This window comes from Populus euphratica, unplaced genomic scaffold (assembly GCF_000495115.2).
Source record: "Populus euphratica unplaced genomic scaffold, PopEup_1.0 scaffold181.1, whole genome shotgun sequence".
NCBI lineage: Eukaryota > Viridiplantae > Streptophyta > Magnoliopsida > Malpighiales > Salicaceae > Populus > Populus euphratica.
This window is the reverse complement of record NW_011499958.1, coordinates 457,250-474,991: the sequence shown is the minus strand read 5'-3', so window position 1 is coordinate 474,991 and position 17,742 is coordinate 457,250. Positions and strand designations below refer to the sequence as shown.

The window sequence follows — 17,742 nt, the reverse complement described above, 5'->3', positions numbered from 1 at the left end:
TCACAAGGAAGGGGAAGCTGACTGCTGAGGGCTGAGGTCCATATTAGACAAGACCAGATCCCCGGAAGGGCCAGAACGATGTTTATCCATTTTGAATATGTCCTCGGCATGAACGCGAGAGCCGTTCGATTGTGGCCTCAAATAATCCGACGATCGTCAAATACAATTCCCAAGAATTTGACCTGGAATAAAGAGACTCCTGCACGTGGCAGTAGCGAAAGCCTCTTATCCACTCTATAGATATCCGTACCAGAGGCGTTAATTTAATATCAGAAAAAACAAATCATACTCGCTATGCCTGCCCTTTCAATCTAACCTCAATTACTATTTCGCCCTTATCACTTGTCAAATGGAGGCGAGTTTTGATCATCGATCAGAGTCGCGAGTGGGGTGATGATAGAAAAATAAAGCCGTTCAAAGAGCGGGAGAAATGAAAAACCAGCCGTTTTGAATTTAAACTGCCTCGCACAAAAACTTACAATCGAAGCCTTCTTGTTTCCCATCTCTGATAAAAAAGGAAAAGGAAAGGAAAGTTGGCAAATAGAGAGTATTTGATGAGTGGTTTCTGAAGGAAGAAAAATGGAAGAATTAGAAAGGAATTTTCATGGCATGAAGAGGAAACAACTGCAAGCGCTTTGTAAAAAGCATGGAATTCTTGCCAATAAATCCAATGCCGAAATGGCTCATTTGTTGACTTTGACTCTCAAGGTGTGTTTTCTGTTAGATACGGATAATTTATCTTTGTCTAATTTCGGGCTTGAAGGGTTTCTGGTAGCTTCTTTTTTTTGTTTGAAATTGGAATCTTCAATCGTTCTGAAGAATTTGTTAATTATTTTATAAATTTAATAAGAATTTGATTTAAATACGGAAAAAAATTGATTAGGCTTAATTTATTGTGTTTTTTTTTTTTATCATTATGCTTTAAACATTGAAAGAATTATAATTTTATTTTTATTTTTGTGAACTATAAACAGGGAATTGAAAATCCAAAAGAGCAAGGTCAAGGAGAAGTACAAAACGAGAGTGATTCTATGAAAGTGACTAAAATATTGAAGAATGTTAAATTCAAGCCTGCTGTTGAAATACGTGAATACGAGCCTTCGGTGTATAAAGGAAGGAAGAGGAGGAGGAGCATGGTTCATTATGGGAAAGTTAGTAGTTCTCCGCCTGGAATCAGGAATACAGAGCAGAGAACAGTTGAAAGAAATGTAGATGAGGTTGTTGGGAAGAAGAGAGGGAGGGGACGAGAGAAGAAAGGGAGCGTTGGGGTGGAAAATGTTGATGTTAGTGATAACTCACGACCACCTGTAATCACTAAAGAGGGAGGTGTTCAACTTGTGAAGGGTGGAGACAAATCGGGTAGGAGGCGACTGAGAAGTAGAGAGGTGGTGATCGAGGAGAACGTTGAAGGGGGTGAAGGGGATTTGGTTGTTTCTAGGAAGAATTCAAAACGGGAAGAGTCTAGAAAGAGGGGGAACCGTGATGGGATTCGTTTGTCTGATGAAGTTTCTGAAGTGAATGTAAGTGCAAAAGACGATGCTAAACCTGCAAATGCGCCATCTGGATCAAGAAGAAATGCTAGAAAGAATGAAAGCACTTCATTATTGAGTGTGGATTTCAGAAAAACTGAAAGTTTTGGAAGGACTACTCGGTCACGGGCTAAGTTAAGGGAGAATACTTCTATAACTGCAGATAAAGCTGAAACCGTCGAGGTTCAGGATGAATATGAAAAGGTTCTCCAGACTGAAGAAATTTTGGAGGGTGCAGGTAGATATGCTTTGGGAAGAAAGTCTTTTGTGCCTCGAAAGGGGTTGGTGGTAGAAATCCTATCTGAAGAAGGTGTTGAGTCAGTGAAGGGCGGTAGGCGATCAAGAAGAAATACTAGCAAGAAGGAAGGTACTTCATTATCGAGTGGGTGTTTTTGTAAAACTGAAATTCTTGGCAGGACTACTCGGTCACGCTCTAAGTTGGAGGAGAATACATCATCTGTGACTGCAAACAAAGCTGAAACCATCGAGATTCAGGGTGAAAATCAAAAGCTTCTTCATCTTGAAGAACCGTTAAAGGATTTCGGTAGATATGCTTTGAGACGTAAATCTACTGTGCCTCAGAAGGGAATCGCAGTAGAAACCGTGTCCAAAGAAGGTCTTGAATCTGTAAACGATGCCACGCGATCAAAAAGAAACATGGCAAAGGCTAAAGTTTCCAAACCTATTGTGCAAGTCGTTACTAGGAGGCGGACAAGGTTTGGAGCTCAGGCCACGGTTGAAAGTGCAGACGAAATTACCGAAGTTAACAAAGAGCATAACAAGGCTGTTCAGCTCGAGGAATCTTTGAACGCTCAAGATAGAAATGCTTCAAGACAGAAGTCCTTTACAGCTCAAAAGGGCCAGGTTGAAAGTGAAGGACCAGATGAGAAAATTGAAACCATAAAACAATCTAGGAATGCAGATTTGAAGTTTGCTAACAAGGTTGAAGCTTCTGGACAATTTAGCAGTGAGATTGAAAAGGCTCCGATATCCATTGGCCATGTGAGGGGGTCCAGAAGCAACACTGTTGTATTAAGCTCTGCTTTTGCCACTGGTGAGCTAGTCATTGGTGAAGCTGTTGGTATGGTTGGGTGTCTGAAACGAAAGCGTGGCCCAACGCTGGAGACAGATTCTTCTACTGTGGGTGAATGTTTGGCCGGTAAACCTTCAAGAGAAGTGACACAGCACGCCTCTAGAGGTAACTTGGTTGGATCTACCGTCCCTGGTAAAATTGTTGAAAAGAAGCAACATGACATATCTGCAGTTCCAGTTATGATAGAGGAAGCTCTATTTACTGAAGAAACACAAATTGAGGACACTGGATTGACCATGCCAGAAGCTACAGGGGACAAACCTAATTTCAGTTTGAGCTGCTCCAAGGAAGTCTTTAAAACTTCTGACAAGAAGGGATTTGAGAGTAAAACAAGTGAAATGAGAACCAATTTCTCAGAAGTCGCTGCTGGGTGCTCTAGCATTCAGGAAGGTGTGGATACTAAAACAAATTTGCAGGAAACTCCATCTCCAACATCAACATCAGTGATGTTATGTTTTGCAAACCAAGAAACACCAGAGAATGCTAGTCAGCCCATAGTCCTTAATGAAGAGGCTAATACTGTCGCAGGTGACACGGAGAAACTTACTGCAGATGCTATCCTTGAGGTTCGTGTGGATGATGCGTCTTGCAGATCTAAGGAAGGTGGTGCAGATTTGGGTAATGATAATTTAGATGAACACGGACAAACAGAACTTCAGACTAATGCTTCTGATATGTTTCCCCTCGCTAATCGTTTCTCATTTGCTAAGCAATCAGATTTTTCAGGTAATTGAGTGATCTAGAATGAAGATATGCTATTTTCTTTCCAGTATTTACTTATGATGTTCTAAATATTATGTTGACGAACCTTCCAACTTCTCAGGGTTGGAGAACGGACTTGAAAGGAGAGAACTGAGAGAAGACATGAGCTTGGAAAGTGGTGATGTCAATGATTTTTCAACTGAACTTGTGGACAGAACATCTGCTGTGGAGGCTGGTTTCTGTGATCTAGAAAATACTGGACAGAAAATTAGAACAAATAAAAATGAGCATGAAGAAGCATCTTGTGATGATAGACCATCACCGGCTGCAGGTGGAAAGATGGTTAGTTTTATCACTGAAATAAACCTCCAGGAGGATGGTGATGCCCTCCCTATCCAAGCTGCCGAGGAGAACCAAAATTTCATTTCAGAGGAAAGCTCTAGCAATGTTTTTCAGGTCTCTAGAAGAACATGCACTCATGAACTTCTACATGGAGAAGGAACCTGTCTGAGTGCAGCAGAAAAGGGCATCGACGAAGGTGAAAATTGTTCTGCGGCCACTGTTCCTTTACAATGTAAAGGTGCCTTACCAGCTCTTGCAATTTTTTGATTTCTTCCTCCTAAAAACATTTTCCTTTTCATGTTGTCATCTTGAATTAATTTTAACGCAATCTGTTTCTCTTGGCAGTCACTGGTATTGGCAAGCAAAGATTGTCCTTTTATGCGGGGGATTCTTCCGAGGACAGGAAAAGACAGCATCATGGTGAGTTTTTTTTTATGCAACAACATTTGGGGAATGTACTCTAGTATATGCATAAGCAACTGTTTTTCTATCTAAAACAAAATTATATTGGAGATCAACAAATATTATCAACATTCATGTCACTGAAAGTACTGATGCTTAGTTTAATGATCCTGAAAACTTCCTTTCATAAATTGTTGATGCTTCAGATGAGAAATCAACAGAAAAGATTAATTCAAGTTGTAAGGATGAAAAGCACGTTCTGGAGGAAAACGAAGGTGCTGCAGACGCTTTGCCACAATCTTCGTTGCAAGATAAAAAGGAGGTTACTTTTACAATAAAAACTGATATTTGCGCTGTAGAGACAACAGGAGAAAGTGAAGTTACCACTCACAGTGACGGTGGTAAAGCATCAACTGGAGTGAATAGTTCATCAATGCTTTTTGAGAAGCTAGGTGGTTATAAAGAGATGAATGCAATGAGAAACTGCAGCATTGATGCTTCCATTGATGTCCCTGTTAGCAAGTCCCATGAAGCTGTTATGGTTATGGAGAGTGGCCGAAACATGGATGCGGGATCAGATGCTGAACAAAGTGAGTTTAAGGAAGGAAAATCAGGATGCGCTGTAGAAACTGTACATGGTGATGACAATGTTTGCCAGAAGGTGTCTGCAGAGGCAAATGCTTCCAGTTTAACTTGGTTAATTTCTAAAGAAATGGAAGGTTTTGAAGGGAAAACATTTGATATGATGATGGACCGTCCTAGTGACTTCCTTATATCAAATAAAGAGTTGGCCGGTGGTAAAAATATGGCTAGATACCAGTGCGATCAGCTTGTCAGGAAGGAATCTGTTACAGGTGCTCTCTTGTTTGAGCTTTGTGACCACAGCAGCAGTGATGAGGTGGCTGGCAATGCCGATGCAACTTTGACTCCAACCATCGAAATTTTTGGGGGAAAGAAAGTTGGATCATGGAGAAACACTTCTAAGAGCATAGAAGGAATTAATATGTGGACAGGCCAAGAGACCATATCTGTAGGCAGCGATTCCAAAGCTGACACTTTTACACAAGTTATGAATGATCGCTTTGATGAAGACAAAACTGCAGAAGTGAGTGGTGATCTTTATGATCATATCAGTAAATATGGTGAGGCAGCTGACAAAGAATCACTGAATATGACAACCAAAAAATTGGACATGTCGGGCACACAAAATGAAGGAACTGCACAACCACATTGTCCTGTGGGGCTTGGTAACCTATTTTCAGATTATGGTTGTGAGTTTTTGAAAATTAATGATGCTGGCCGCAATGCTTCCCCTGACATTGCTTCTGCAGATTTTGAGGGCATTGATGAAACATCAAATGGAGTTATGGGCTCTGAGCTTGAACATGGAGGCAAGGCTGGTAAATTTGACGATCTCAAAGAGGTGAATGCTTTAGAGCTAGAAAGAAGTGCTTCCGTTTCCTTAGAAAACCGTATCTCTATGGATGTCATAGCTGCATTTAAGGTTGAAAAGGTGGAGGATGACTCGAAGTTGTACCAGAGCAACATTGATGATGAGAAGGAATTCAGCATTGTTTCTCTCCCACAGGTTACCCCGAAGAGCATTGGAAAGCACTCAGTTGAGGAGGGACTTCTTCATGCGATTAAAGATGATTGTATTGCTGCATCAAATGATGCCAGCAAGAACATTAAAGCAGATAGAGCTGGGTCAGTGGCAGTAATTGGAAAGATTTGTTTTGAGAAAACTGAAGGCTGCACCATGTGGAGTGAAAGAACACCGATTTCTCCGCAGATACCTAAAAGTAGCGGGAAAAAGGCTCAGCAGTCTCCATTGGAAAAAAAATCAATTGCTGAGTCTTCTGGAACATGCGGAATGGGTTCAAGTACTGATGCTGTTTCAGAGCTGAATGTTTTATTATCTCATGGTAAGTATCTGAAGCCTAAATGTGTTACTTAATACTGAAACTTATCAGTAAAATCCTTCCTGCGGAAAATTGAATATTTGAAAATGACATCCGATTGATCTTCGCGTCTGTTTGTTTGTAGTGTGGCAAGTTTGAGTTAATTTTCGTTTTGTTAGTTGCAGGAGAAAAATATAAATCTCATCCAGGTAGCAAGTCAATCGGCAATGAGGCAGGAGTAAAGGTTATGGCTTCTAATGACAGAGGTGTGTCTATAAATTAATTTTTCATATCATCTCAAGTATTAGTAACAATTCTTTAGAATCAAATCAGAGTCGTAAACTTTTATAGAGTATGCAATAACTATTGATTGTAGGCGTTTGTGAAAAATCGTCCAGAATGAAATGTCGTTTTCTTTGTTTGACGCTTATCCGACAGTAGTTCAACCAAGTGTGTGTGTGTGTGTAAAATCTGATTGATTGCATCTCTCCATCACCACTCTTGTCCTAGGTTACAAGTTCCAAAAGGTACGCTTTTTAGACACAAACGGATAGGATCAATTAAGGATTCATAGTAGAGTTGCAAAGGAATTTTTTTTCCTGTTCTCAAATGATGTAATTGTCGATTAAATTAGTACATTTAAGACTCTTCTTTACAGTCATTTTCTAAGAGCATTATTTCTTATACTTAACAATCTGTCTCTCTTATAGTAACAGAACAAGTACCCCTAGAGCTTCTCACTGGATCTGATGCATCTGCCTTGTTCACCAACCGGGAAGTGAATTTGATCCAAGGGAGTGGAGAAGAAGATCTAGTTGAAGAATCTGATGGAGAAGCCTCGAAGGAAAATTTGATAAGCAATGATTCTGAGCATACTGCATGGATAAACAAAAATGTTGAAGAAGTCTTGTTCACCAACCGTGAAGTGAATTTAATCCTAGGGAATGGAGAACAAGATCAAGTTGAAAAATCTGATGGAGTAGCCTCGGAAGACAATTTGATAAGCAATGATCCTTTAGATGAGCATGTAGCAAAGACAAGCATAAGCAACGATACTTTAGATGATGCTCCTCTTGACTTAAAAGTAGACAACATCTATTATTCTGAAATCCAAGATACTTGTGAAATAGGATCGAGTGCATTAGACAAAGTTAGCTCAGGAGCCGCTGCAAATATGGACATCCTAGAGGAAGTGGTTATTGGAGGGATTCCACAAACAGTTATTCCAGCTGAGGCATCACACGAAACGGCAGAAAGCCCGCTACAAGAAAGATTTTTAAGCTGCAGCAAATCGGAAGAAAGCCTGTCTCCAGATACCCCTTGTCGCTTACCTGAAATCACCTCAGGTGCTTCAGGGGTACAGCGAAATGGTCCAGAGTCTTATAGTGAGTGTTTCCACCTTACAATCCTGAAATCTTATGTTGATTTTTGATGTATACCAAACGTCTTTCTATATTGATAGGCAAGAGATCTGATATGAGATCCGCTGACTTTTGATTACTTCATGACATGTTCTTCGATTCAAACCATAGTTTTTTGCCCATCTTGGATTGGTCTATAGAATTAGCTTCACACCCGTCTAGCTCTTGGCAATTCCAGTTTGCATTGCTAATGTCGCGTAATTCTCCAAGTAAAGCGACATGAGATTATTTCTTGGTTTTTAATTCTTTGTACGTTGTTGTGGGACAGAAGGTGAATTTGTACCACAATTATACTGTAAAGATATGAGAAGTCACGGAGAAGAAGAGACAACTTGCGCTTACAGAGGTATGATTGTTGATCATTTCCTTATTGAACTTAGTATCTAATGTACTTAGCAGTTAGCACCTTGATTTATCATGATGTTTTGTAGGGAGCATTCCCACAGAGCAGGGTGAATTCCACAAAGGGGACTACGAAGTTTTAATAGCACAAAATGTCGGGGCTGAGGAAGTTAGAGAAGCATTAGCCACAGATGATTCCAACCTAGAATCTAATCCCAGTGATCCTCAGGAAGTTGCTATAGAGCAAGCTAATAAGCACCCAGACGCATTAAATGAATCACTTCTAATGGTTGGCCTTGATTATCCGACTCAAAATCTGCAGTCATGTGGGTGTTCTCTCCGAGGAGATTCTAAACACGCATTAAAAGAGAGAGAGAGCCACTCCATTGAGACCGAGGCAACAAATTGCTTGCATCAGCTTGATGAAGGTGTTTTCTCCGAGGAGATTGTAGGCTTTGGAAATGGCTTTGTTACTTCTCCATTCAAACGTCATCGAGATGTCGATTCTTCCGCTGGCACCTCAATCAGTGCATTTCAGCATTGTATAACAGAAAATGATGCCTGGGAGTTGAGTTTATTTTTTGAAGAGAACGAACAGGATGAGAATCAAACGTCAGGTGCACGGTTCTTGCACACCAATTTGAGAAACGAGGGTGCTGGGAAGGTGTATGAAAATATAACTGTTACTGAGCAAGCCGCTATTCAAGTTGATGAAGAGCAACATGGTGAACTATTGCAAGTAATGGATGAGCAAAATGAAGAGAAAAACCACACGTACTGTTCTGTTTCAGATGAGCCCAGCTTTGAAGATGTCGAAGGTTCAAAGAAGCAAGATTGTGTTCTTCTCGAGATTGATAGCATTCAAGAACGTATTAACTGTGAGAATCATCAGAATAAATCTGTGAATACTGAGCATTCTTACGATTCCAAAGAAAAGGAAATCTTGATAGATGTTAATGAGGTAAATGGTTATCATGATGATGTTTCATCGGAGCAAATGGGGGAACGCAATTCCAGCTACTTGAAACAATATAATAATGAAAGCCTCAGTGTTGAAGATATCGGAGTAATAGAGAACTTAGGTTTGCATGTTTCATCCAAACCAAATAGATCCACATCGGATCAATCCACTGAAATTATCAATTCAACTAGCAGTCAAGGTATATGAATAAAGACAAAATCTTGCGATTTCATGTTTTCTTTGTTTGGTCAGTGTTTTAGACCTAATCTCACAAGATGACGTGCAAACACTGGACTAAGATCTTTACGTGAATTGTTTTGCAGACATTGCTGTCAGGGAAGATCAAACGCATCAACTGAAGTTGCCTTCATCTCAAAAGGGGGTTTCATGTGACAAAGAGGAAGAAACCCATAGTTCGGACGCTAAACAGTTGACTACGTCAGTGGTTCGACTGGAGGCAAGGAAAACTGGTTTTGTTCAAGCAACTCCTCTGAAGATGGTCACTCACACCGGCATGAAAGAAAACCTGGCAAGTATCAAGAGGGAGAAACGGGGTAACATGACAGCTCCGAACCCATTATCAAAGAGGCGGGCTTTGGGGAATCTCAGAAACAATTAGATTTAAAATGGGCCCTTCTGGTTTTCGGTTTGGTTTTGAGCATATCTCATGCATCTTTTACTGGCATATGAATACTATGTTTTGATTCAGCAGAATTTAGATTTGTTTGTGTAATCTTATGCTTGAACGCCTCCGATTTCTTGAGCAAAGAAATGCTTGCTTATATTTGTATATTCCCCAAGTTCGTATTTGGTGGAAATCTGACTGTACCATAACGCTATATTGTTTCATCATATTATTGCACGACTGGCTGATGAAGTTGATGTAAAATTATGTACAGAATCTCTTTCGCACAAAGATAGCCTTGGCAGGGTTTAGACATTTATGGCCTCGGGCTTAGCACTTCCACCGAACAGGAGCAGATGAATAACCAGTCCCCTGCTCCAAGAGATACCTCTGCAAACTGCAATGGTGGTTTACCGTTTATCTATTTATTCCTTCGAGCTATAATATAAAACTCAGGTGTCACGTAAATCATCAGGCACCAACAATCTCCTTTTTTGCGAGCTTTTCGAGTACAAATTTCATGAACAAAGTGTCTTGTGACTTCAATTTAGTCAGTGCACGACCCGTCAAAAAGGTAAAAAGCCTGGGCGGAAAGCTTGCAAGAACTTGCGTTGGAGGCATTCTGAACAGTGATGCTCTTAGCAACAACTTTATGTGAAGACGTAGCTGAATACAAGCTGGAGCAACACATCTCAATCCAATTCTAAAGGGAAAATTCAGGTAAAGTTCTTTCCAACACTGGAAGGGTACATAAATCATATCAAAACAATGCATGTTCTCTCATATTACACACAAGATCTTGTAATCAACAAAAAAAAAATACACATTTATCAAATGAATAAATGAAAACTAGACAAAACAAATTATAATGTCAGTCCTGTGTATCTACACACACCCCCGCCACAATTTTCATTCCAAGCTTATTGCGAGGAATCATGCTTTGTCAGGGGGTGTCTTTTATCTTTCCATAAAAATCATAGCTCGCTTACGCACTCCTAAAATGACCTTTCTACATTTAACTCGAACCATTTAACCTTCTACGTCATGAGTCTTAATTGCAATCCAACCCACAAACTTCTAAAACAATGCCACCTTTTGACACAAATGGGTTGATTCGAACCCATAGAAGTGTTAAAACAGAAGCTAGAAGAATCGACCAAACGACAATAATGGTGGGAAGCCTGTCTTGTTTCCCTAACCACCCCTTGAGGAATGGGTAAAGGTGAACTATAACCCACAACGCAAAGAATAGCTTACCAAAGAGTGGACCCCAAGTCTCGTAACCATTGTTAATGGCATCGGAAATTCCAACTATGACTCCGATAATGTTTATGATAAGCAAAGTCATAGGAGGAATCAACAAAGATGTCCATTTAAATAGGTAGAGCTCTGAAAATTCTCCATCATCAGCCGCTTTGGAGGTAACAGTGAAATTGGTGTTAACTCCAGCCAATACCTTCAGAAGACCCTGGAAAAGAGCAAATAGATGAGATGAGGCACCACCAATGACCCAGAACTGCTCATTTCTCCACCAGTCATGGATGCCAACACCTCCCCACTGCATTTCGAGGATACCAGTTGCAGCTATGGATATGAAGAGGGCCATGAAAATGATACTGGCATAGTTACTAATCTGTACACCACATGAAAACAAGATTTATAAGTAAGCCTGGAAACTCACAATATTATTCAATTTATTTGAGAAAGTTATGGGTAAAGAAATTACCTCGGGAACAATGAATTTCCCAGTAAGTAGACAGACAGCAGGTAAGGTACAGTAGGCAATCAAGGGGATCGATGTCAATGGATAGACAACAGAGTTTATATAAGAGAAGCGTTCCAACCATTTCAATCCACATCCATATCCATACCATATTGGACAGTGTCTACTCAATAAAATCTCAACAGATCCCAGTGCCCATCGGAGCACCTGGTGTAGACGATCTGAAAGGTTTATTGGTGCTGAACCTTTAAATGCAGGTATTTTTGGCATGCAATACACTGATCGCCAGCCATGGCAATGCATCTTGAAGCCAGTTAATATATCCTCAGTGACAGAGCCATAAATCCACCCAATCTGGAACATCATGACAATAAGACAACAGGAAAGTCAAGAGTCAATTCTCTTTGAAATGAAGCCCTATTGGCTAAATCATAAAATCTGGAATATTCATGGCATGAATACCTCTTTCCCCCATTCAGTTTTATCTTCATAACCACAACTGATGACGTGAATGGCTTCTTTCAAAAGTGACGCAGAACTTGCTCCTTTTGGCACCCCACCATCTTCCATAAGCGTAGATGCTATGAAAACCGACGACTGTCCAAATTTTTTCTCAAATTTTATTTGAGGCATCAAGGCTGATTTTTCATTATCTATTCCTGTAATCAAAGTTTGATAATCACAGCAATGGTCGTCAGGATTTTGTACAGTCTAATGCAAGCAAAGAGCAACATAAGAGGAGGGACTAATTTGATTGGCTATGAGAAGTCAAGAAAGATTAATATCCATTTTAAGACACGTACCAGAGTGGAGATTATTTAATCCTTTTATATGAAACTACTGATATTTTCAACTCTGCAAAACTATTTGGTGTTTTTCATACCTTCAATTCCCTCCTCGATATTTTCCAATGCATGTATCTGCTTAGAAGCATCCTTGCTCTTCTTTTTTTCATTTGATTTTGATTTCTTATTCTTCTTTTTAGATCGGCAACAGCAGCAGCACCATCTTGGCAAGCAATTGCATGTCCTCCCTGGGGGCTTCTTCTTGATAGGGGCATCGTACCCATAAAGTGCTTGCCTCCTGAAGACACATCCAGTACCAACATATATAGGTCCTTGTATGCCATCCAATCCTTTCATATTGATCTGCATTGAGAAAAATGGATGAGCTTATCGAGAAAAAGAAAGCCCATGTGTGTATCAAACCAACATCATTAAGACGACTTTCACTTACATCAAAGAATACGACATTACGATTTGAGTATCTATCATGACGATCAATCCCATCAAATCTTTGTGGAAATTGCACATAACAGATTTTCTTTCCAGATGTCGGGTCCATCATGAAGCACATGGCTTCTCGAAGTGCCTTACTGTTGTTTATATAATGATCACAATCAACATTCAGCATGTAAGGAGCATTTGTTATGATTGCAGAGACCCTCACCTTCATTAACAGGCAAAACACAAAATGTTAGAGTGGGAAGAGAATGATAAAATGCCAGAAAAGTTTGTCTGAGAGAGAGTTTTACCAAAGAATTCATGGCCCCAGCTTTCTTGTGGTGATCAAATCCCGGTCTCTTCTCGCGAGACACGTAAACTAGACGAGGCAATTCATTTCCCTCAACATCATGAACTCCATTATGACCAAGGAAAACCTGAAGGAGGATAGCAAGCATTAGATTTACTTGAAACCTCACAACTATAAGGCAAGGTGGATGTGTACCCCCTGAAACCACTCTCATAAAGGTTTTCACACAAAATATTTCACCTGAATCATTCCAGGATGATCTCTGACATTATTCCCAGGCCATGGAGTGCCATCCTGCATTGTCCAACCATCCTCAGGAACCTTCTGTGCCGTGGCAACTAACCCATTTATTCGAACTTTGAACTCTTCATACTCTCTCTGAAATCAACAAATCACAAAAAAAACCATAATGTCAATTGTTAAAATGAAACCAAACTAATTTATTTATTTACAATGTGAATATCATTGTTGTCATAAAAATAATTTCAATAGAAAAGGGTTCAGCTTTCATTTTATTAATTGAATGCAGAGGCAAGCTTCTTCTCCAGTCACAGTTCATGAATTTTCAGTGTCCCCATTTCTGTCATGTACAAGAATGGGACAAGGATGAAATAACAGCATAAACAAATAAAAAGGATGAGCCACAAACCTTCATGGCACGACGTTCCCTGATAAATGCTGGATCTACTCTGTCTTTCAAATAGTCAACCTTCTGAGCAAAATACCATTCTGGAGCGCGAGGTTCAATGCTGAACCTCTTGCAGAAAGGGACCCACTTTCTTGCAAATTCAGATGTCTCAGAGATAGCTTCAAAAGTAAGCATGGCTGCACCATCATCTGAGACATAGCATGCAACTTTTTCGACTGGATAATCTACAGCAAGGATGGACAAGACTGTCTTTGCAGTGATAAGTGGAGGTTCTTTCATAGGATCAACTGTGCTAACAAATACATCCACACTCGCCAACTTAGATGGCTTCCCCTCTTTCTCATACCTACAGGACAATTAAAAGCTGAAGCTGAAATTTCTGACAATAGTAACCACAATGTGTTTGTGTGTGAGAGGGAGAGGGAGAGAGATACCTCAATGATAATCTATCTAGATATGTTTCTCGCTCAATTGGATACCACTTTGGAAACTGATCTAATATCCAAGATACGGCAAACCATATTTCACAAATTACTGATGTAAGCCACAATCCATAGGCATCGTTGACTGGATGAAGAATTCTATAGTGAAAAAAGAGGCTGAGAATCACAAGCCTGAGTATAATGATCAATCTGTATGGACTAATCTTGCTTGAAGAAATTGGTAATTTCCTTGAAAGAGGCTGCCTTCCTTCGTCCATCCTACCAAATCATGGTAGACAATTAGTTTTTCTAATCAAAACTTTAGAAACAGCAACTGACAGAATAAACAGGAATGAATGGACCTTCACTTACTAAATTTGTTTAATAGCCAATATCTCTTAGTACTATACTTGAACAACAACACGTAAAACACAGTACATAAAAACCTAAAATAATGAAATGCGCCTGTTTATATAGTTTTTTAGAAACATACAATATCTATTTTCATAAGCTTGGCAAATGCACAAGGGCATTCATGCTAGCAGTAAATTGAGTATTTTTATGAAGCTGAAACATTAGCACATGGTGTAAAAATTATATATATGAATAATTCAAAATCATAAAACAGCAATGTCTTGCAGCAACAAATTTTTGCAAGGACATGTCAGTGGTCAAATAAACTTATCTCAATTATCGAAAACCATAAATCAAGTAATGAGAACTACATTCAGACATTATGACCACATCACTGTTTCAATATAGTAGATGTTAAAAGCGCTTCGTGGATTTTTATCATTAACAACGGCCACTTTTAGAATGTAATCAAACTAAATGTTTCCTTAAGGCAATAGAAATTCCAATCAATAACTTCTGTTCACATTTAATATAAGATCACAACAACAATGCAATTATATACACAAACCTAGTTCTTCTCTTAGCTGGAAAATGCAATGTAATTCTACATAATGACAACTGTTCTTATTTTGGCCCCAACTGCAAAAATTATAACAATTAAACAGGTGCTTGTATTCTTATTTGTTTCAGAAAAAAAAAATTAAGGAAGTTGCTAGTATAGCTGTGAGTGCTTGGCATAACTGCTACTATATTAAAACGACCGATTTTCATAATAACTTTCTTGTCCAGCTGTTTTCCGACATCAGGCTAATGATGAATGAAAAACAAAATTATCAGAAAAGGTATAATAATAATATTCATGACTGAGATTGCTGCTGGGTCAGACTATCAGAAGCAGCAAAGTTCGAGAGCAAATAAAGGAACAGTATCCTTGCTCAAAGATAAAGGCGAAGGGGATTTGAAAGGCTAAATATTAAGTAGTCAAGCTCTTGAGAGTAAACAATAAGGTAACACTCTGCAGAGCAATAATTTGTCAGTAAAAGCACTTACATGGGCAAATCAGGATCATCCAGTTCATCTCCACCATTGTTTTCACCACCCTTTCCTCGTTGGTGCTTGACCACCTGAAGTTTATCACTCTGCTTTTTCTTCCACTCCTCCATTCTTTCCTTCCATGCAACCGTTCCATACCCATACACTGCCAAGTCTTTCTTAGGATCCATAGGCCTTGGTGGCACTGTAGCATCAACACAAGTAAACACACGCTAAGCTAAGATGAGGCAAAAATATAAACAGCTGTAAAAGTTATGGTGGTTTTCAGAAAGCTGCACACGACAATTTAAGGAACTTACAAGGCATTGAAGAATCAGAAAACAGCATTGGGTGTATCCGTCTTCCATGAGATGGAGGTACGATAAGGGCATGCTTATCAGAAGAGATTCCGACATCCTGCACCAGAAAACCCAGTCTCATCACATGAACTCAAAATTAGTAAAACTTATAGCTGTAACAAAAAGTAGTAGTAAAAATTATAGCTGTAATAAAAAGATGTATATTGAATAGTAAAATCTGAACAATCAAATCCACCTCTTCACCATAGGTCAGGAGAGGAATTTCAGGAGCAACGGAAGCAGAGTCAAACTCAGATGGTGTAGCGAACCCAGAAACATGGGCTTGTGAACCACGACCAGTGTTGAGGCGAGCAGAGAGCAAGGCTTCAGCAACATGGCGAGGGTCTTTCCTGTCATTGACACCAATATCAAATTCATTCTCCAAATCATCCGTATCCTCCTCTTCCTCATCCCCGTCAACTCTAGGACTCCCTGCAATAGGTCGCATTTTTCAGTTGTTCTTGAATTTCAAAATGTCACGAAGGGTGTTCGATGAAGAAAGCATAAAATTCTCAGTATAAAAAAGACAGTGAGAGGCTGACCTTTGACGATGAAGAAAGCATAAAATTCTCAGTATAACAAAGACAGTGAGAGGCTGACCTTTGATACGCTTGTATCTGGTTCGGCATTGAGGGCAGGCTTGATTGCCTTCTCTTCTTTCATACTCATAACAAGGTCTACACACAGGGAACGCACATTCATTGCAAGCAACAAATGGCTCCCCGTCCACTGTAACCTCTATCTCATCTCCGCAGATCTTGCAAATCTGCCCACTTAATTCTTTAACAGAGGTGACCTGGAATTGATAACAGCCATAAAATCAAATCTATAATCAGATGAAGTGAAGGCTGCAGAAGTTTATGAAATGTTACTATTCATTTCACTAAAAAAATCAGTAAAATGCACTGATGGGGAAACAAAGTTGCAAACTTTCATGCAACGGTTTCATTGACTGGCTCAGAAATCTAGAGGTAAAAGGGAAAAAAACAGGAACTAATTAATGAAAACTGTTTACAAAATACATTACCGCAGTGCACGAGAAAAGAAATTTAAGACAAAACACATATTTTCAATACTATCATGGTCTATCTACTTAAAGAAAAACGATAAATTAAGCATGAACGATATGATTAAAAATCATCCAAATATTCACTACACAAGGGGGGGAAATAATGAAGAAAAACCATTAGAATCACTATCACAGCTTAAAGACCACCTGGGATCGTTGAACTTTGCACGAAATCGGTAATCACAGTCAAAACGTAGTAAAGATGGGCAAATGGTGTGTTCGAAATGCAGAAATGGAGTCATACAACCACTTGAAATACCAAAAGAAACAGATTTAAATCCGCAAAACTATTTAAAAAAAAAAAGCATCAGCAGCAGAAGAAGAAGGAATCCAAGTAACACTTACTCTTGCAATTTCATCAGCATTGATAAGAACAAACTCATTTCTATTGTGAGAACCTGCAATGAGTCTCCCTTTGGTCTCCATTTACAGTTCACCACACAAACAACAAAGAAAAAAACCCCTTAAATCTCAACTCGCAGTTCGCAATCGTTCTTCCTCTCCCTCTCCCTGTCTCTCATCACTCCAAAAACGCAAAAAACTCAAAACTTTATCTCTCTCACTTCCCCTCTCTGCGCTTTCAGCTCACTCTCTGATGCGCACACACTCAGCCTCAAATACAAGAAAGAAAACACGTACTGCTGTTAGAGAGTAAATACATATAGAAAGCGAGAGTTTAACGATTACAATAAAATACTACGAAGAGAAATTACATGCATTAAAAAAAGATTTGATTTTTTTTCTTTTTTTGTTTCGTTATGTTGCTGGTTGATTCTTTTCTTCACGGACCTCCCAGCTGGGTTCTCTCTGTGAATCTGGTTGGCCTTGATCTGTGACGCCACTTTGCTTGCCAAAAATAATTATATACACACAACGTTATTTATTTTAGAGAGAGATAAAATACTTTATTGATTGATAGAAAAAGAAAAAGGAAAAAAAAAATCAACGCGTAATGCACTAAGAGACGAGACAGGGATAAAGACAATGGAAAGGATCAGCTTACCGTATTATCTACGTCTGTGTCGGCCGGTTTGTCTACCTCTACTATATACGTATATGTGTGTTGTTTGCCTTACGTTTTTGCATATGTGGATTTTATGTTTTGAATAGAAGGCGTTAAAGGGGGGCCGTAATTTTGATGGTGGAGTGGTGGCAGAGAGTGGTAGGTGGTGGTGGGGCCAGGGGAGGTGCCCCACCGGAGCTGTAGAGTGGTTAAAAGGGTGTTGTTAGTAATTTCGCATGCCTCTCGGCTTGTGCTGAATTGTGAAGCACTGATGATGGTG

The 17,742-nt window shown here is 39.5% G+C and overlaps 2 protein-coding genes across 5 annotated transcripts; one reads left to right on the top strand and one right to left on the bottom strand.

The window, feature by feature from the left end:
* The first annotated feature begins 476 nt into the window (after positions 1-476).
* On the top strand, positions 477-9,594 carry LOC105138486 (uncharacterized). Of its 4 annotated transcripts, none has more exons than XM_011044571.1 (10): positions 477-708; positions 975-3,348; positions 3,446-3,862; positions 4,012-4,086; positions 4,275-5,993; positions 6,149-6,235; positions 6,680-7,354; positions 7,659-7,736; positions 7,822-8,892; positions 9,017-9,594. In XM_011044571.1, the coding sequence occupies exons 1-10, from the start codon at positions 580-582 to the stop codon at positions 9,310-9,312; spliced, it is 6,921 nt and encodes a 2,306-aa protein (XP_011042873.1). In that variant the 5' UTR covers positions 477-579; the 3' UTR covers positions 9,313-9,594. The 4 variants fall into 4 exon arrangements, with proteins under 4 accessions (XP_011042873.1, XP_011042871.1, XP_011042872.1 ...); XM_011044569.1 differs by having other exon boundaries at positions 3,446-3,898; XM_011044570.1 differs by having other exon boundaries at positions 3,446-3,904; positions 6,155-6,235.
* A 402-nt stretch (positions 9,595-9,996) lies between these two features.
* On the bottom strand, positions 9,997-17,355 carry LOC105138485 (cellulose synthase A catalytic subunit 2 [UDP-forming]-like). The gene is made up of 14 exons (XM_011044567.1): positions 16,805-17,355; positions 15,991-16,186; positions 15,587-15,822; positions 15,352-15,448; positions 15,050-15,236; positions 13,658-13,924; positions 13,224-13,569; positions 12,815-12,952; positions 12,576-12,701; positions 12,278-12,490; positions 11,925-12,189; positions 11,504-11,700; positions 11,045-11,395; positions 9,997-10,951 (listed from the first exon to the last, which is right to left on the bottom strand). The coding sequence occupies exons 1-14, from the start codon at positions 16,883-16,885 to the stop codon at positions 10,370-10,372; spliced, it is 3,282 nt and encodes a 1,093-aa protein (XP_011042869.1). The 5' UTR covers positions 16,886-17,355; the 3' UTR covers positions 9,997-10,369.
* Between the last annotated feature and the right edge of the window lie 387 nt (positions 17,356-17,742).